This window comes from Eriocheir sinensis, chromosome 9, assembly GCF_024679095.1.
Source record: "Eriocheir sinensis breed Jianghai 21 chromosome 9, ASM2467909v1, whole genome shotgun sequence".
NCBI lineage: Eukaryota > Metazoa > Arthropoda > Malacostraca > Decapoda > Varunidae > Eriocheir > Eriocheir sinensis.
The window spans coordinates 14,326,438-14,347,155 of NC_066517.1; the positions used below are offsets into that span (position 1 = coordinate 14,326,438).

General features: G+C 44.6%; 1 protein-coding gene across 1 annotated transcript; it reads left to right on the forward strand.

Annotated features, from left to right (window-relative positions):
* Positions 1 to 16,303: 16,303 nt before the first annotated feature.
* LOC126996317 (uncharacterized) lies at positions 16,304 to 20,371 on the forward strand. Its single transcript, XM_050856692.1, has 4 exons — positions 16,304 to 17,824; positions 19,295 to 19,363; positions 19,969 to 20,058; positions 20,212 to 20,371. Exons 1-4 carry the CDS (start codon positions 16,802 to 16,804, stop codon positions 20,281 to 20,283), a joined length of 1,254 nt encoding a protein of 417 aa, XP_050712649.1. The 5' UTR covers positions 16,304 to 16,801; the 3' UTR covers positions 20,284 to 20,371.
* Positions 20,372 to 20,718: the final 347 nt, after the last annotated feature.

The following is a 20,718-nucleotide window of genomic DNA, read 5'->3' on the forward strand; positions in this document are numbered from 1 at the left end:
GAACAAGACGAGGACGAAGAGGAGGAGGAAGAAAGAGGAAATACAAAAAAAGGAAGAAGCAGGAAGAAGAGGAGAAGGAATACGAACAGTAGTAGTAGGAGGAGGAGGAAGAAAAGGAGAATCACAAAGAGGTGAAGCAGAGAGAAGGGAAGGGGAACGAACAATAGAGAGAAGAAGAGGAAGAGGAGGAGGAAACATAGATGGATGAAGAGAAACAAAAGAAGGAGAAAAGAAGTATAAAAAAGAGAAGCAGAAAGAAAAGGGGGAAGACGAATAGAGGGAGGAGGAGGAGGAGGAGGAGGAGGATAGCATCGTTATTCCCTAAGCGCGTGGTGGAAATCTTTCTGGTTGTCTCACGAGCCTCGGGGAGACTTCGGGTCCATGAATAAACAACTCTCACTATTTCTCTCCCTCTCTCCTATCTCTGACCTCCACACTCCTTCCATGCATCCTCCTCCTCCTCTTCCTCCAATTACTCTCTATGCATCTGTTTTCTTCACGTACATTACCTATTAATTCTTTCAGTCTTGGTTTGGTTCCTTCTTCCTTCGTCTCCCTTCCTCCCTTAATCATTTCACCTCCATTTAATCCAGGTATCAACCCGTTTTGTTTTTCCAGCCAGTTCCTCCTCTTCCTCCTTCTCTTCTTCCTCCTCCTCCTCCAAGTTTCCTCCCTCACAAACTTGTCTCCTCATCTCCACAGGCTTTCCTCCTACTTATCTCCTTTCTATTCTCTCATTTCGCAGCATCCAACATCAGACTTCAACTTTACGCCTATCCTAAACTCCTATTTTTTTCTCTCTGCCTTCCTTCCTCTTCTCTTCTTCATTCTTGTCTTCCTTCTCGTGCGTGTCCGCCTCATCTTCCTCTCCTACGTATTTTTGAGGAGGAGGAGGAGGAGGAGGAGGAGGAGGAAGAAGAGGAGGAGGAGGTCCCTCTTTATCCGCCTCAAATATCCACTTCCGACTCTCCTCTGACTCCTCTCTTGTGCATCTCATCTCCACACACACACACACACACACACATCTACTCTTTCCTTTTCATTCCTTGTATCTTTTTTTATTCTTTGCCATTTCCTCCTCCTCCTCCTCCTCCTTCTCCTCCTCCTCCTCCTCCTTGTCCATTTCCTCTTCTCTACTCTTTTCTCTTGGTCAGTCTCAGTACTATTCCCAAAGGCCACAAAAAAAAGATAATCAGGAGAGAGAGAGAGAGAGAGAGAGAGAGAGAGAGAGAGAGAGAGAGAGAGAGAGAGAGAGAGAGAGAGAGAGAGAGAGAAGTAAACAAAAAAAATACGAAGAGCATGTAAAAAAGCAGTAATGAGAGGAAAGAGGAGTCTCAGAAAGATTAGGAGGAGGAGGAGGAGGAGGAGGAGGACTAGGAGAGGAAGGACAAACACGAAAAAAGACGAAAAACAAGCAGGATCTGAGACCTTTCCACTCCACTAAGCAAGAAACAAACACACACACACACACACACACACACACACACACACACACACACACACACAGGAAATTGAGTGCATTTGACGGGAAATAAACATATAGATGAATATTAATAAAAAAAAGATTAGCAATGACCGTGTGTGTGTGTGTGTGTGTGTGTGTCCTCCCTCCCCACCCACCTCTCTCTCTCTCTCTCTCTCTCTCTCTCTCTCTCTCTCTCTCTCTCAACGCAAATATTTTTTAGCAACAAATTCAAACAAAAAAATAAAAATGTTAATTAAAATCATAACAAAGCAAGCAAATTAAAAAAAAACATATGCATTGCGAGAGAGAGAGAGAGAGAGAGAGAGAGAGAGAGAGAGAGAGAAACAATTAGAACCACCTGCCCCAGCGTCCACTCTAAATTAATCCACTTTGGAGCAAATTGGCTAATCCACCCCGTTTCCTCCATAAGGGGGGGTGGAGGAGGAGGAGGAAGGAGGGAAGGCAGGACAGGGGTAGGGAGAGGTGAGAGAAAAAAATAAAGGGAGACATGGAGACAGAGGGAGAAGATAAAACAAAAAGGAAAAAAGAGAGGGGAAGGGAAGGAGGGGAGGGGAAGGGGAGGAGGACGAAAATGGGGAGAGGGAAAGGGGTTAGGGGAAGGGATGATGGTGAGAGGAAGGGGAGGAAATGGTGGGAAGGGAAGGAAGGAAGGGGGGGAGGGGATGGGTAAGAGGGGGGGTAAAGGGTCACACAGTACACGGCGTCAAATAAAGAAATAAAGTCAAAAAATAAAAGAAAGGAAAACAAGCCAATATTTTTTCATCGACAATAAAAAAGTAGATTAAAAGATAAAAGGAAAAAGAAAACAGATGAGAAAAAAAGAAAGGGACACTGTTGAGAGAGAGAGAGAGAGAGAGAGAGAGAGAGAGAGAGAGAGAGAGAGAGAGAGAGAGAGAGAGAGAGAGAGAGAGAGAGAGATTTACATAGATTTACATAGAAAATCAGACCACACAGACCCCATGGTCCAGACTTGGTGGTCTGTCCTTAAACCTAAGTGATTTTACATTAATCAGAAGACTCCAAAACGTTGCATTTCTACTCTAGTTGATATTAAGTTGAAGGAAGTGACGGTCGAGCTTATTTTTGAAGGAGTCAATCGTGTTACACTGGACCACTGATGATGGGCTTATTCCATTCTCGCACTACAACGTTGGTGAAGAAAAATTTGGTGCAGTCTGAATTTACTTGTCTACATCTGAGTTTTACGCCATTGTTCCTCGTGCGCAAAGTGTCATCGATCATAAACAATGTTGATCTGTCTACATTCGTGAAACCATTAAGTATTTTAAAACATTCGATCAGTTTTCCTCGGAGGCGACGTTTCTCAAGAGAGAACATGTTAAGGGTAGAAAGCCTTTCTTCGTAGGATTTGTTGCGCAAGGAAGGGATCATTTTCGTTGCCCGACGCTGAACACCTTCTAATTTAGCAATATCCTTTGCATGGTGGGGAGACCAAAACTGTACCGCATATTCCAAGTGGGGTCTGACTAAACTGTTGTAGAGCGGGAGTATTACATCTTTATTCTTAAATACAAAGTTTCTTTTAATGAAGCCCAACATTCTGTTCGCTTTATTTGCTGCATCGATGCATTGCTGTGAGAATTTGAGGTTTGACGCGATTTTGACCCCCAAGTCTTTGACGCATTGAACGCTTTTGAGTTTAACGCCGCGCATTTCGTATTCAAACTTTTTATTCCTCGTTCCAACTTGAAGGACCTGGCACTTGTCTACGTTAAAGGGCATCTCCCATCTATCCGACCAAGCTGAAATTTTGTGCAAATCCTCTTGGAGGCTTTGCCTGTCTTCGTCAGTGAGAACCGAGTTGCCAATCTTTGTGTCGTCTGCAAATTTACTAATGCGGTTATTGAGTCCAACATCCACGTCGTTGATGTAAATAATGAAGAGCACTGGGCCAAGAACCGAGCCCTGAGGGACGCCACTAGTGACAGGCGCCCACTCTGAGTTAAATCCGTCAATCACTACTCTTTGTTGTCTGTTGCTCAACCAATTCGCGATCCATTGGTTTACTTGACCGTCAATACCTATTTGTTTTAATTTGTAAAGTAATTTATGATGCGGGACTTTATCAAACGCTTTCTGGAAATCAAGATAGACTACGTCCAGTGATTTGGTTACGTCATAAACAGTGAAGAGGTCGTTATAAAAGGTTAATAGGTTTGATAGGCAGGATCTTTTGTTTCGGAAGCCATGTTGTGAGTCCCCAATCAATGAGTGGCTTTCAAGGTAATTCACAATTTTGTCTCTAATTATGCCCTCAAGTAGCTTACCTACAACCGAAGTTAGACTAATGGGCCTGTAATTACTTGGTACTTTTTGTCTCCTTTCTTGAAAATCGGTGTCACGTTAGCCTTTTTCCAATCTGAAGGGACGATGCCTTGTCGCAAGGACATATTGAATACGGTTGTGAGGAGGAGAGTATTTCGCTCTTTGTTTCTTTCAGCAGAGTTACAGTTGAAAACACCTTTTAATTTTTCTTCGTTTCTACTTTTTGCCTGACATACTAGTCTTTTTACTCGTTTTCTGGCATGCTATAAAGTCCTAGCCTTTTACTTGCTGCTTTGTTCTTTCTTGGAATTGTTTATATTTTCTCATTGACTGATTGTTTTTTTTTCGCTATTTTACCACAGTTGGCTTTTAATGAAGTGATGCTCATATCTCTGCCGTTTAATGAATGTGTTCTAGGTCCACGTCCTCTGTTTTAAAACAGCAGAGCTTCCTCTACGTTGATTTCATCTGATAGTGGCTTCTGTTAGTTTTGTTTTTTCTACAGTTAGCTCTTTTTGAGTGGGAGTCTTTGCTTTATTTTCAGTCACTGATTAATGTTGTCTTTAATGTCAGCCGCAGCTTTTTAGAACCCGCAAGACCCGGGTGTTCTCTACCGTGACACTACTGGTGGGTTATCTTGAGTCATTATAACGTATGATATATATTTTGTCAGTTAGCTCCAGAAACCATTTGGCTGAATATTTCTTCTAGAAATTCAGTCATTCTATGTGACTCGCCTTCTGTACCTGACAGTGCCCTTGATCGATATGGGGGGTAAAATTCCTAACTAATATCAGTGAGTCGCTGTAATTACTGCCTTAAAGACTTGTACATTTTCAAGATAAATCATCAGTGATTGCTGCCAGGAGTCTGTGGTGACAGATATATTTAAATTGACTTTTGCAATGTTTACTCGCACGCACAAATGTTCAACGTTACTGTTTCCCGGTGTTTTGTCAGAGAGAGAGAGAGAGACTGACTTCCCAAATCATCATCCTTTTTTCCTATTCCTCCTCCACTTGCTCCTTCCTCTTTCTCCCCCTCTTTTCTCTCCTTCTCTCTCCTCCTCTTTTCTCTCCTCTACCCTCCCTTCTCTTCTCTCTCCTCTTCTCCTCCCTCTCTCCCCTTGAAACGTCTAGAAATCTTGAGCAATTCCTCTCCTTACGACACTACTCTCTTCTCTCTCTGATAAAATCTCTCTCTCTCTCTCTCTCTCTCTTCTCTCCTCTCTCTCTCTCTCTCTCTCTCTCTCACAAGAGAGAGAGAGAGAGAGAGAGAGAGAGAGAGAGAGAGAGAGATCGTGGAGAAACAGAATTTGGAGAAGTGAATGTGTGTATGTTTTTTTTTTTTCATCGTCCATTATATTTCTTTCCTCTACTTTTTTTTTCCAAAGTTGCCGAGCACTCTGGTACCACTTCAATGCACCAATGCTCGTTAGCGGCCCACCACTGCTTTTATTGGGCTTTAAGGAGTCTCTCTCTCTCTCTCTCTCTCTCTCTCTCTCTCTCTCTCTCTCTCTCTCTCTCTCTCTCTCTCTCTCTCTCTCTCTCTCTCTCTCTCTCTCTCTCTCTCTCTCTCTCTCTCTCTCTCTCTCTCTCTCTCTCTCTCATCTTTTTTTCTTTTTTCTTCTCATGTCCTTCCTTTCCTCTCACATTCATTTCTGACTCTCCATTCTTCTCCTTCCCTCTCCTCTCCTTACTCCCCCATCCATTCTCCCTTACTTTCCATACGCCTTTTCTTCTCTTCTTCAATCCCTCCCATGTAACCTACCTCTTCTTCCTTCCCATTTTATTTCTTCCTGTCTCTTGTTGTTATTCCGGACCTTCTCCTCCTCCTCCTCCAGCCCCCTAATTACACACAAACACGAGTCCTACACACTTAGCAAAATGACAAGTAAAGTTTCCTCATTTAAAGAAAGAAATGACTGAAAATGTTTGAAAATGTACAAGAAAAAGTGGACAGTGTGGTGGTGGTGGTGGTGGTGAAGGTGGTGTTAATTAAGCAGGTATGTATGTACTGTTTGGACAATACAGGTGAACGCAGGTGTGTGTGTGTGTGTGGGTGTGGGTGTGTGTTTACGCACCACACAAACAGACTAATAGACACAAACACACGCACAAACACAAAACAAACACACAAACAAGGACACCTATTGTATTCTACTGTACACTGAATTGCACACACACACACACACACACATGCTCCCCCCTCAACGATGTCCCCACAATACAATGAAAAGGTTAAGGGTCGGCACACGTATTTGGCTTTACGGTAACAACGGACGCGGCGGCAACAATACAGCGATGGCGTTCGTTGTGAGGGACTTCGCTTCGTCACACGGTACAGTTGGTGGACAATGACGCGACCTGCCTTTGTCCGTCGCTTGTTACTTTGTTGTATGAGAGTAACGTGGATCTCTGCTTTATTGTGGTGATTATGGGGATGGGAAATGTAGCGGAGATGAGCATTGAGGGCACGTGTAGCTATACTGTATGCTTCTAGCTTTTAATAGACGGGATATGAAAGGAAAATGTAAAGCCTATTCGATGTAAACTGCCATGATACAAAGTTAAAAGAATAAAACAAAAGAAAACTTCAATTAAGACAAAAAAAAGCATGAACGTAAATAATTATAGATAAAAAAAGGAAAAATCACTTGAAACGTGCTTACCTGCTTGAATACCGAGAGAAAGAAAACAAAACAAAAAAGCATGAGACAAAACAAAACAATTCAGAAAAGCAAAAAACATCAAAAGTAGAACATCAAAAACGACAACAACAATGATTACAACAACAAAACAAAAGCAAAAACAACAGCCAAATCAATAGTAGAGAACAATACATCTGATTAGCGAGCCAACGGATTCTGTACAAGAGATGAGATGAGGAGGAAGGAGAACGGAAGAAGGAAAGAAGGAAAAAAAAAGAAACATTAGATAAGATGATAATTGGAGAATGAGGGTGAGAGAAGGAGAACAAGAGGAAGACAAGGAAGAAGGAATGGAGAGGAGAGGAAAGGAAGGAATGAAAGGGAGAAGAGGAAGAGGGTGGATGAGAAAGGAAGACCAAGGGAGGAAAGGAAGAGGACAAGCTAGAGGATGTAAAAATAAGGAATAAGGAGAAAGTGATGAGGAGGAAATGGGAGGAACGAAAAAGACTAGGAGGAAAGGAAGAAAACGACTAGAGAAGAAGTGGATAGGAGAAGGGAAAATGTGATAGGGAGTGGGAAGAAAGGAAGGGGAAGAAGGGACAAGGGAGAGGAAGAGGAGAGAAGAAGATGAGAGGGCCACTTTCCTTTGATCTCTAGAGCATTGCTGTTCTATAGATTGTCTGTGCCTCCTCCTCCTCCTCCTGCTCCTCCTCCTCCTCCTCCTCCTCCTCCTCCTCCTCCTCCTCTTGCTCCTCCTCCTGCTACCCTCACCAGTTGATCTATATTGGTGAATAGCAGAGAAAGAGGCGGAAGAGAAAGAGCAGGAAGGACAATCAATCAGTGGGGCATACGCCGGGGGCCGCGTCGCCTCGCCCACCCTACGACGCCAAACTCGAGGATTGCACCGGGGTAAGTCTCCATAAACCACGAACTCTGTGGGCGTCCCCTTGGCCTCCTCCAAGAAGAAGGAAAGAGAAGCGGAGACAAAGAAAAAATAGGGAATGGAAAAGCATAAAACGAGGAGAGAGGGAATGTATGGAATGAGAAAGGAATGAGGAGTAAGAAGAGGTGAGAGAATTAGAATGACTGAGGAAATCAATGAACAAGAGAATGAGTGAGTTAGTGAGTGAGCAAGTGATGAAGAGAAACAAAAATATGAATACATTATATCTCGCATTTTTAATTACCTATATAGCACGAAATTCATAACAGCACTTACGACTCAGAATAGTGTTTTTCTTTTTACCCGACCCAACCTCGAGGGCCAAATAAACTGAAATGAGCACCGACGCAACACACGCAACACACAGCCTGACGTGCACTCCCCACTGCACCTGACTCACAAAATTGGCTATATGGCGATACGCAACGACGGAGATACGAATATATTTTAAGGTGATGCTCTGGAGCTTGGGTAAAAAAATTGACTTTTCAAAAACCTGATAGAAGTCTTCTTTAACCTTATAGAAATCCAGTAACACTGCAAATGCCCGAAGAAAAAATATAAGGGCTGGTGATGGCACTAAAGCTCCATAGGTGTAAGCGGGCTTACGATCCGCTCCTGTAAACTCTGTTACGCTTTTATTATGGGTTATTATCATGCGTTTTCGTCTCTGTTTCCATTTGAAGTACACAGAGCATGCATATGGCATCACTCAAGATATATATATATATATATATATATATATATATATATATATATATATATATATATATATATATATATATATATATATATATATATATATATAAAGAAAAGAGATAGTCAAGCGGGGGAGGGAAAGGCAAACAGTTACTCAGAGGAGTCGGCGAGGGATTGTCATAGAGGAAAGGGAAGGTACCCACTGCTGGGGGGGGGGGGGGGGGTTCACAACAAAGGAGGCAGCTCAAGGGCAAACAAAAAAAGAAAACAATAATAAAAAAGCCTGCTACTCGCTGCTCCTAAAAAGAAACAAAAGAGGTGGCCAGCAAGATCAAATACGGGAGGAGGTGTCCTGATACCCTCCTCTTGAAACAGTTCAAGTCGTAGGCAGGAGGAAATACAGATGAAGGAAGATTGTTCCAGAGTTTACCAGCGTGAGGGATGAAAGAGTGAAGATGCTGGTTAACTCTTGCATAAGGGGTTTGGACAGTATAGGGATGAGCATGAGTAGAAAGTCGAGTGCAGCGGGGCCGCGGGAGGGGGGGAGGCATGCAGTTAGCAAGTTCAGAAGAGCAGTCAGCGTGGAAATATCGATAGAAGATAGAAAGAAAGGCAACATTGCGGCGGAATTTAAGAGGTAGAAGACTATCAGTATGAGGAGGAGAGCTGATGAGACGAAGAGCCTTAGCCTCCACTCTGTCCAGAAGAGCTGTGTGAGTGGAACCCCCCCACACATGAGATGCATACTCCATACGAGGGCGGACAAGGCCCCTGTATATGGACAGCAACTGTGCAGGGGAGAAGAACTGGCGGAGACGGTACAGAACGCCCAGCCTCGAGGAAGCTGATTTAGTAAGAGATGAGATATGAAGTTTCCAGTTGAGATTTTGAGTTAAGGATAGACCGAGGATGTTTAGTGTTGAGGAAGGTGATAGCTGGGTGTTGTCAAAGAATAGGTGATAGTTGTTTGGAAGATTGTGTCGAGTGGACAGGTGGAGAAACTGTGTTTTTGAGGCGTTGAAGGACACCAGGTTCTTCTTGCCCCAATCGGAAATAATAGTAAGGTCTGAGGCTAAGCGTTCTGCAGCCTCCAGCCTTGAGTCGTTAAGTTCCTGAAGGGTGGGTCTTCTATTAAAAGAAGTTGAGTAATGCAGAGTGGAATCATCGGCGTAGGAATGGATAGGACAGTTCGTTTTGGAAAGATGATCATCAATGAACAACAGAAAAAGAGTGGGAGATAGGACAGAACCCCTTTCCAATGAAATGGCATTCCTGATGACCCCCAGCAGTTAGGTGTACTTGAACACACTGGCAAAGGTGCAAGGGCGTGGACCTAAGTCAAAGCGGTTGCGCACATCGGGAGAGTTTTTTTTTTTTTCCAATTTGGTCAACCATTCTTGCTGTGCATTATCACATTGAGGTGGTCAATAACCTCCACCAAAATCGTGGATTTGAAAACGGGAGATATGACTGCGCAAGACTTTGAATGTCCGTATCTCGAAACTATGTTTTTCGTAACTCAAAAATTTAATTGCCGAGAAGCAACCGTTACTCATTTTAACTTGAAATATTGGCAACATGTTGGTGATATGGAGGTGAATGAATGGTCACCCTCGGAATTCCCAGTTTGTAAAGAACAAAAGAAATATGAAGGCCAAAAGCGCGAGAAGCGGGCGAAATTCTGGCGCCGTGACATCATGATGAAAAGACAGAACGACATTACTTAACGAAAAGGCGGTTTGGAAAAACTGAGGGTGACAGTCGATTTATATATCTTCAAACTATTTACAGCCCATTATTGAAATGGCTCAAATTAATGATGTAGCCGTTACAAGCCTTAGAGTAATGGTAACAATGAATGACGTCACATATCATGACGTCATGATGTAGAACGTTCATAGTCATACGAAAGAAGGAGAATGTTACTATCCATATCAGACCCCATGACATACCGTTTTTCGCAAATATCTTTCAAACGAACACTCGGATCAGCATGGTGCTGTGGCACGGATTGTTTCACACACTCCGCTAATTTTTTATGCTATTGTGGACTGCCAGATGCGGTTAATTATGGCGTTTACTCTTGACTGTGATGGCAAAACCTGCGTGAGCCACTTACACATTCGGACAGGTGAGGCGTGACGTATTTGTGACGTGTATCCACCAACTACCTCCACCCCTAGCTTCCCCTACTCCCACCCCCCCTCTCTCTCTCTCTCTCTCTCTCTCTCTCTCTCTCTCTCTCTCTCTCTCTCTCTCTCTGTGTGTACATGAGATGTGAAGTTATGCACACACATGACTTGTCTATAATGGCGGATATCTCGAAGGTATATGCTAAGTATGGTTGGGTGTTTTATGCACACGACTGTTTTATCTGTAACTACGAAATATAACTTTGATTCATTATTTACCTATTCACACTTATCCTTAATTTGTTCTCGATATTCTCTTGGTCAAATATATGGAAGAGTCGTAGTGCAATGACTCCTTTGCACCCACGCGGACATCGTAGTATGTTGGCCATGGCTGACAGCGATGAAAAACTCCTTCCTCCACAGGACGTGGGTATCAGCCGTCTATCGGCAGCGTGCCTGATACTTACCATGTTACGTACCTTCTTCACTTACCAAATACGGTGTAACGGTGAAACAAGCAATAACATCAATTACGATTGCTTGCGTAAACTATCCAACCTTAATCAGCATATAATTTCTACTTATCTGACATTAATGCAAGTCACACGTGTGCCTGGGTTCAGATATCGTGGCCAGCGCAAGTGGAAACGAGAGAGAGATTTAGAGAGATTTAGATAGAAAATCAGACCACAATCGTGTTACACTGGAGAGAGAGAACAGAGAGAGAAAGAGAGAGAGAGAGAGAGAGAGAGAGAGAGAGAGAGAGAGAGAGAGAGAGAGAAGGGGGGTATGGGGGAGAAAGAGCGTGGGGGAGAAAGAGGAGGGTAGGAGGGAGGGAAAGGGAGGGGTGGGAGTAGGGGAAGCCATGGGTGGAGGTAGTTGGTGGATACGTCACAAATACGTCACGCCTCACCTGTCCGAATGTGTGAGTGGCTCACGCAGATTTTGCCATCACAGTCAGGAGTAAACGCCATAATTAACCGCATCTGGCAGTGCACAATAGCGTCAAAAATTAGCGGAGTGTGTGAAACAATCCGTGCCACAGCACCATGCTGATCCGAGTCTTCGTTTGAAAGATATTTGCAAAAAACGGTATGTCATGGGGTCTGATACGGATTGTAGGTACGTAATTGTAACGTTTCAGCCTAAAATTCGCAAAACTTTATTTTTAACGATTTTTTTCTTTTTTACCGGAGTATCACCTAGAATTGCATCCTATCGCCACGGCTCCAATGTTTCAAGCGTGATGGAAAGAAGGGGAACATAGAAGATTGAAATAGAAAGAAAAGAAAGAAGATTGGAGGAAAATGAATAAGAAATGAATAAGAAATAAAAGCAAACCATCATGCAATATTAGTTAGGCCGAGGTCAGGTGGCTAAGGATGCTGGCTAAACGGTAGACACCCCCAGACATCAGACCCCAGTTCGCAACCCTGACCTCTCCCTCCTTCCCTTAATAACCATGATGAATGTAGCGAGTGAACATGAGTGTAGTGCACAGGTATTAAATATGAAGAGATAGCCAAATTGCTCACTAACAGCAAATACACAAACAAATGAATAAATGTATGTGTATAAATTAATGGGCAAAGTTTTATGTATATACTGTATGAATGATTAATAATCGCTGTCCACTGGCGCCACTGACCCGCAAAGATGGCAGCTGTATATCCAGAGGGGGAGATGGGGAAAAGGGGAAGAGAGGGAGAGGGGGGGAAGAGGAAAGCAGTATAACGCATGTCAACACCGGGTGGGGGGAAGGGGGGAAGGGGAAGGGGGGGAGAGAGGAAGAGGGGGGGAAGAGGAAAGCAGTATAGCATATGTCAACACAGGGTGGGGAAAGGGGGAAGGGGAAGGAGGGGAGAGAGGAAGAGGGGGGGGAAGAGGAAACAAGTATAGCATATGTCAACAGAGGGTGGGGAAAGGGGGAAGGGGGGGAGGGGGGGGTAAGAGAGAAAGTACAGTACATGTCAACACCGGGTGGGGGGGAGGGGGAGGGGTAAGCGGGGGGGTAAGAGAGAAAGCAGTCCTACAGTACATGTCAACATCGTGTACTGTATAAACATTTAATCAAACCACGAGCTGCCACTGCTGTCTGTCACGTGTCACAAGCCTCATTCTGTTTTGTTTTGTTTTGTTGTTGTTTTATTTTGTCACTTACTTCTCGTTTTGGGTTGGGTTTTTTCTTCCTCCAAGCATTGTTTCCTTTTTTAAACAGGTAGGTCTTTCTTCTTATTCTTCTTCCTTTTCTTCTTTTTCTTCTTCTTTTTCTGTGTTTAAAGGGACTTTCTTATCTTTCTTATCTCATTATAGGTTGGTCGCTTTATTATCTTTCATTATCTTTCTTGGTTAGCATCTTCAGTATCTTTCATTTTCCCTCTCCCCTCATTTTTTGTTATTTTCTTCATTATTTCTTTCTTCAATATTCTTGAAAGTAAAGAAAAGAATTACCATCAACATCATTACAACTTAAATCTAACACATCAAAGCAGAGAAAATACACATACACGCGAGATAACACACACACACACACACACACACACACACACACACACACACACACACACAACATTAACGTCGAGTGATACGTCATCATTTTTGTTCACCCGCTCGTTCCATTTCTGTTCCCGGAGACAAAGAGAGGAGTAACGGCACGCGGGGTCGTCGTGGAGTTAATAAGACAATAAACAAGAATAAGGATTAAAAGTTTGGAGGATTTACGAGGCGGGAGTTTAGCGACCTGCGATCCAGCTAACATTAATTAATTTCACTGCAACGCTCGCTCGCTCTCTCTCTCTCTCTCTCTCTCTCTCTCTCTCTCTCTCTCTCTCTCTCTCTCTCTCTCTCTCTCACACACACACACACACACCTTTTGTCCTTTCTCCTTCAAGCATTGTCTATTGTCCCTCCTCCTATTCCTCCTCCTCCTCCTCCTCATTATCATAATTACCAGGTGAAGACAACAAAGTGGTAATTAAGACAAGAAAAAAATATTCGAGAGGGAAATACGGAACTAGACTCTATCATATTACAGGTGAGTGAAGGAGGTGTGAGATTTAGACTGACAAGAAAAGGAAGACAACTGATGAAACAAGAATGCCAAGGGAAGGTATGATAATGTAACCTGACAAGGAGGAAAGAAGGAATAGGAGGAAGTGAGAGTAGGAAATGGGGGGAACTTTGGATTTTGTTTGTCAAGGGAAAATATAATAATGTAACCAGCAACTGAGGAATAAAAGAGGTCTACCACCCTTCCCTCTATCCATATCCAACCCTTCTTCCTTGCTTCCTTCTTTCCCTTTGTCCCTCCATCATTCTCCCTTCCCTCTCTATCCATGTATATTCCCTCTCTCTTGCTTCCTTCTGTCTTCCCCTCAATCATTCTTCCGGTCTCTCTGTCTCATTTTATTTGTCAGAGGGAAATAAAATAACGTAACATGACAATGAGAAATAAAGGAAAAGGTGAGAGTAGGAAAAGGGGTGACCATTGCATTTTGTTCGTCATAGGAAAATGTAATAATATAACCAGACAATGAGGAAATAAAGGAAAAGGTTTGAACAGGAAAAAGGGGTGACCATAGCATTTCTCTTTGTCATATAAGTTGAATAAGCCACAGAAAAGGGTTAAGGTATGTTCTCTGCCACCATAGCATTTTATTTTCGTTCGTTAAGTTGCAAATACCAGAGAAGTGTTTGTTAAAGGACGGTGTGTTCTCTGCCAGACCATCCTTATTTCTCTTAGTCTAGAAGGTTAGCTAACAGTGACAACCCGGCAAAACCATCATTAGTCCACCTATTTATTCTTTTTTTTTTAATCGGAAAGGCAAACTAACTCACTCTTATTACAGATGAAGCTAAAGATGCCGATTGTATTTGTTGAGGAAACCATAGTGTGTGGGATCAATCAACACATCACCTTTTTTATAGGGGCAATGATTAGCGGGCTTTTGTTTATCTCAATTGTTTTTTTATCTATTGCGCTGCTTCCTGTGCTGAAATAAAAGAGGAAATAAGGGAATGCACAAGCCATCCCTCTTCTCAAACCAAGTGTGGACGTTCTCTGTATACTACTAAACGAAAACGAAGACCTCTAGGGATAGCTTTTATATACCTAAGCCCCCCACCCCACCCACCCCACACACACAGACACATACACACTGCCCCCTAAAAACTGTCATTCATACTCTTCTTCCATCTTAGAAAATAGAGGAAATAATAAGAGTTTCGTGATTTTAGTTCACAAGCGAAAGAACGTTGGCCTTATCCGATTATCCGGTTATCCGATCCTCTCCGTTTCCTTCCTACTTTCGCCTCCAGCTTTCTTCCTTTCCTCCTTTTATCCACGTTTATCCCTTCTTCCTCTCTTCCTTCCCTCCGTCTATTATTCTTCCATCATTCCCTCTATCCATATCTAACCCTTTTCCTTCCTTTCTTCCTTCCCTTTGTCCCTCCACCATTCTTCCATCCCTCTCTATCTATGTATATTCCTTCTTTCTTTCTTCCTTCTTACTTTCCCTCAATCATTCTTCATTCTCTCTCTCTCTCTCTCTTCACCCAAACAAAACATAAAACACACCTCCTGATCTTCTTATTGATAATCGAAAGAGGGAGATGCAGGAGAGAACGAGGAGGAGGAGGAGGAGGACGAGAAGGGAGGCGGGGGCGAGAGCGGAAGGGCAACAAAACAAAGAGAAAGGGCGTGGCTTCTGGAGGAGGGCATTGTGACCCCAACACCCTCAGGAGTGGCTTCCTTCTTCGCTCATTCCTTCTTCTCCCTCTTCCTCTCCTCCGCTGCACTCCCTTCCTTCGTCCTTTCACCCTAATCCTTTTCCCACTCTCAAAAATAAACACCAAATAAATGACGTAAAAGAGTTATCAAGACAGAAAGAAACAATTAGATAGGTATATATATGGATAGCTAAAGACAAAAGGGTATAGGTAGATGTAAATATAAATACATAGGGGTATAAATCAAGCTTAACGTACTGGAGGCGGTGGTGCTGGTGGTGGTGGTGGTGGTGGCGGCGGTGACGGTGAATCAGCATCATGCCCGCCCGCGATGAGTGACAGGTCTTCGCGGCGAGTGGTTAGCAAGTGGTCAGCTTCGTCACGGCCCCGGCGGCACCCTCCCTCGTACTGTGTTATCAACTGTTGGCGATAAGAAGTCTGCGGTGTTTTCACGATACATTTAAACTATCGTCTTACACATGGCTAGGGTATAACTATAGTAAGATAATGTATAATGCCTTTGTGTATGTCTTGGATAGGATAGATACGCTAACTTACAAATTTTCTGATCATAATCCCCATCTACTCTATCGTTAATTAAAAACAAAGTATATGTCTATTTGATTAATACATAATAATCTCACAGTTTGACTAGTGTGAAGAGCAATTATATAACCTAGACATGATGACCACACATACACCCCCCTTGCCCTCCCAATTACCACCCCAGCAGCTCCACCACCATCACCCTCACCACTACCGTCACCATCACTCACACCCTTCACCTCACTCTGCCCCGGCAACAATAGCAACAACAGCACTGCAGGCCCACACCCTCCAGCCACTCTCCGGGGTGATCAATGCCCAACAAGGGATACAAGGGTTGGCGGGTCAGGCGGCCGCCCTCGACACCACCCCGCCACCCAGGCCAGGCCCGCGTCACGCCGCCATGCACAAGGGCCCACGGCACCACCAGCCCCCGGACACCCACGCCCGCCCCCGCCGTGCATGGCTGAGGCGCGGTAACGTCGGCAATGCGGCAGCTACTTCATGTTAACGACAGCCGCCTTCGCCATCCACAAACAAATTGAGTGACGCTCAAATATTTGCAAACGAATAATCATACACACACTCATTTAATCACTCAATCTCTCTCTCTCTCTCTCTCTCTCTCTCTCTCTCTCTCTCTCAAAAAAAAAAACCGCACGCAACACAAATACACAAACACAAATCGAAAGCACACCAAACACACACACACACACACACACACACACACACGCGGGCATGGAGGAGGTGGCAGAAACAAGGACCCTCAAGAGATCTCGAAGACAAGGAGGCTGGAAACAAGAGAACAATCCAGCAACAATAACTCGCCACGCAGCGGGAACGTCCCAGAAATGACGCTGCACCGCGCCTGCCTCCACTGCGGATCAGCTGCGGCCATTCAAATGAAAATCATCTCAGGTTAAGTTGGAAGATGGAACCCAGACACTGTCAAGCGGCAGTCTTTACGCCAAGAGGCCAGGCAAAGCCGCCAACAAAAGACTGATTTACAATATGGATGACCCTCCCGGTGAAGTGGGTGCCAGGCGTCGAGTGGGCCATGGGTGGGAGGCGTCGCGAGCGCTCAGTCGCAGCTCACGCCTCCCGCTGGTCAGCACGAGGCTGGCGGCGCCAGCACGCCTCCGCCCGTCCCGCACCCCCGCACCGCCCCCACTCATGTGGTCCCACCCCCCGCCGTGGCCAAGCAGGAGCAAAGCCTAGACTGTGCTCGCCAGCGATGGTCAGGATGTGATTCCTGGGGATTTGTCGCCCCCATCCTGGGTTTAACGCGAGGCGCGGCGGTGCAGCCCTGGCTGGCGCCCCCGCAGACCATGGTGCTGCATTGCGAGGGGCGGATACCGCCCCTGGGCCAGGAGAGGGTGGACTGTATCCCTCCTGAGCCATTCCCGCCGCCTGTCACCGACTACCTGGGCTCACCGGCCTACCCAACGCCCTTCATCCACGTGGTCCGCTGGAGCAAGCTGTGGGGCTGCCTGCCCATCTCGTACAAGGAGTCGGCCAACTCGTGGTGCCTCAGCCCCTTCCTCACCTTCTGGGTGGTGTGCATGATCGGCATCAATCTGCCGACCTTCTATGACTGTATCAAAAGCTCGTTGGGCTCGGAGGGCCTCATGCTGTACGTGATGGTGATGATCGTGTGCGTCATGAGCATCTCGGCCGTGTCCATGCACGTGCTGGCCCTCGTCTACTACGGACAGTGGACTGACTTCCTCAACAGCTGGATGGTGTTCGAGCGACAGTTCCCGACGCTGACGGTGGGCGTGCGTTCCATCCGCGTCTCGTACCCGCTCTTCATCGGCTTCTTCCTCTACTTCCTCTTCTTCGTGGTGAACATCCTCAACGAGCTGCGCTTCAACCTGATCAACAACGACGGCGTGTGGCGGATGCTGTCCCTCGTGTACGTGTACGTCATCTACAGCTTCACGCTCTCCATGCCCGTGCTCTGGGTGGTCATGGCCTCCAAGGTCTTCACGCTCTGCCTCTGCCACGTCAGACACGAGCTCGAGTCCATCATTGAGTGCGTCAAATACGGCGTTCGCTGCACCAACTCGCCGATACAGAAGTGCATCGCCACGGGGGACATGAACCGCATGCAGGAGGCCGTGCTGGACCTGGCCAAGCTCATCGAATGCTTCAAAGTCATCATGGGTCCCTTCATGCTGGTCATCGTCCCCCACCACATCATCTCCCTCATCTGCTTCCTCTACTGGACCCTCGTCTCCATCCTCGACTACTCGGACTGGTACTTCCCCCTCAGCTTCGGCCTCCTCTCCGCTCAGGCCATCTTCCCTATCTTCTGCGGCGCCATCTACAGCGAGGACGTACACACACAGGTACAATATTCCCCTTTACCTTCATGTAGCTACACCTCCCACACGCATGCATCATACTGCTATCTTCCTTATGTATTTTGCGAGCCTTTACACACAGGAATATGCACCTTTCTAGCACTTACTAAGACCTTTTCACACGCACATGAGTTAGTACTCCCTTATCATCAGACATGCACCCTGCCATTCCCTTCCCCTGACGACCCATAATCACGAAAATTCATCCCCCTTATACCATCACGCACGATCTACATACATAAATTCTACATGGTATACAAAAAAGCACCACCAAAAGCTATGAAAACCTAATATGACACAATCCAGGTCCTGTACGTCTCCAAACTATAACAGTCTCCTCATACCGAAACAGCAGCAGTAAACCAAATATTAGTACCAGAAAGGAAGAAAGAAACGCCACACGGAAACGGAGGAACAGAGAGGAAAGCTATTTAGGTAATGCAGGGGCGTGGAGCAAAGATATGAGGGTGTGGCTGGGATAAGGCGCAGACAGTGAATATATGAATAGAGAAATAGCAAAGGGAAAAATTTACCCGTGAATATGTGAATAGAGGAATAGCAAAGGGAAAAATTTATCCGTGAATATGTGAATAGAGAAATAGCAAAGGGAAAAATTTACCAGTGAATATGTGAATAGAGAAATAGCAAGGGAAAAAAATGATCTAAGAGTACTATGTTACACCGTAGCTTGCAATCACATTATATATAGAGAGGGATCAATGTAAGAGGAGACACGTAGTTAAAATAAGGCAAAAGGAACATTGATTAGCGGTTTCTTTTCTTCTCTTTTTTCCCCTTGAGCTGGTTCCTTTACCGTAAAAAAAAAGACAAATATACGAACCTAAGGAAAGATGATAAGGGAAAATACGACTGAAATCCACCCTAATTAAAGTCCACTGAAACTCCCCCAGTCAACTTTAGCTTCAATCCCTTTTAACAAGTGTACGAACCTTAACTTACACTTGTGCAATTACAATAAAACAAGGATACGAGCCAAAGGAAGGATGATAAAAGAAAGAGCGACTGGAAAATACAACTGAAATCCACTCTAATTAAAGTCCACTGAAAATCCCCCATCAGCCAACTTCAGCTTCAATCCCTTTTAACAAGTGTACGAACCTTAACTTACACTTGCGTAATTACAATAAAACAAGGATACGAGCCAAAGGAAGGATGATATAAGAAAGAGCGACTGAAATCCAAACTAACCCATTAAACTCCCCTAGCCAACTTTTGCCTCAGTCCCTCCTTTCACTCGGAACACGAAGTCAAAACCAATGAATCTTCAACGCTGACGCTCGTAACTTGACTCAAGCTGAATCACATACGAATGGAGGAAGTTAAAGTGAAGGATAAAATGAATAGGTTACTTCTGGTAACTTGGGTGAGTGAGTGAAGATGAAATGCGTGGCGTCAAAAAGTAACTAATTGCTCTCTTTTTTACTGAATTTACAGAAGGAGTCCTTGATTGAGCCTCTGATTATCCTGAAGAGCTCCATGGCGGACGAAGCAGCCAAGCACAAGGTGAGATAGATAGATAGATAGATAGATAGATAGATAGATAGATAGACAGATAGATATATAGATAGATAGATAGATAGACAGACAGAGACAGATAGATAGATAGATAGATAGACAGATAGATAGATAGATAGATAGATAGATAGATAGATAGATAGACAGACAGATAGATAGATAGAGAGATAGATAGATAGATACATGGATAGATACATGGATAGATAGACAGACATACAGATAGATATAGATAGATAACACCAATAACACCTCTCCTCCCGAAATTGAATTCTCCTTTGGCCACTCTTCTACACTTTTTTTTTTTTCTTTTTTTTTTGAGGGCAGTGGTTAGCGGACCTTTTTATTTTTCATTATTATTATTTTTTTTGCCTTTGAGCTGCTTCCTTTACTGCTAAAAAAAAAGGTAGATGGATAGAGTGATAGATAGAAAAATAGATAGATAGATTGTTTGAGAGAAGGAAAGAGACTGCGATCCATAACTTTTAATCAGCACCATAACCCCGCCATCACCAAAACCTTCACCACTCACTACCTAATCTAAACCCACACGGCCTTACAACCCCCTTCACGTGTCTCCCTTAACCTGCCCACAGATGAATACCTTGATCGACCACCTGGACAGACTGGACGCGCAGGTGGAGGGCCGAGGCTTCTTCACACTGAACAAGGGAATGGCAACCTCGGTAAGACTACGAAAAAACTTCACTCGTACGTCATAAAAAGGGAGATGATTGAGGCTGCGGAGGAATGTAGGGGTGAATTAACAGCTGTGTATTGCGTTCACCTTCACAGACAGGTAATTTACACACTGACACACCTGTTCTTCACTCCTCCAGGTGATCAACACGGTGGTGACATATTTGGTGGTTCTCATCCAGTTCTACGGAGCCGCCAAGAAGAAGCGCTGAAGGCTGACCGAGAGGAAACTGTACCGCAAGACATATCCAACCCGACCCTGGCAGCGATCTTCTCTCTCTCTCTCTCTCTCTCTCTCTCTCTCTCTCTCTCTCTCTCTCTCTCTCTCTCTCTCTCTCTCTCTCTCTCTCTCTCTCTCTCTCTCTCTCTCTCTCTCTCTCTCTCTCTCTCTCTCTCTCTCTCTCTCTCTCTCTCTCTCTCTCTCTCTCTCTCTCTCTCTCTCTCTCTCTCTCTCTCACACACACACACACACACACACACACACACACACACACACACACACACTCATTTAAGTTGTCGATAAACTAATGTGGGGTATTGAGCCTAAATTGCCACCATACGAGACTCATGATAAATGCATTCCAATGTGCATGAAGGCAGTTTCATCATTTAAAGAAAATATAATGAACGTCATGAACAGGGTGGCC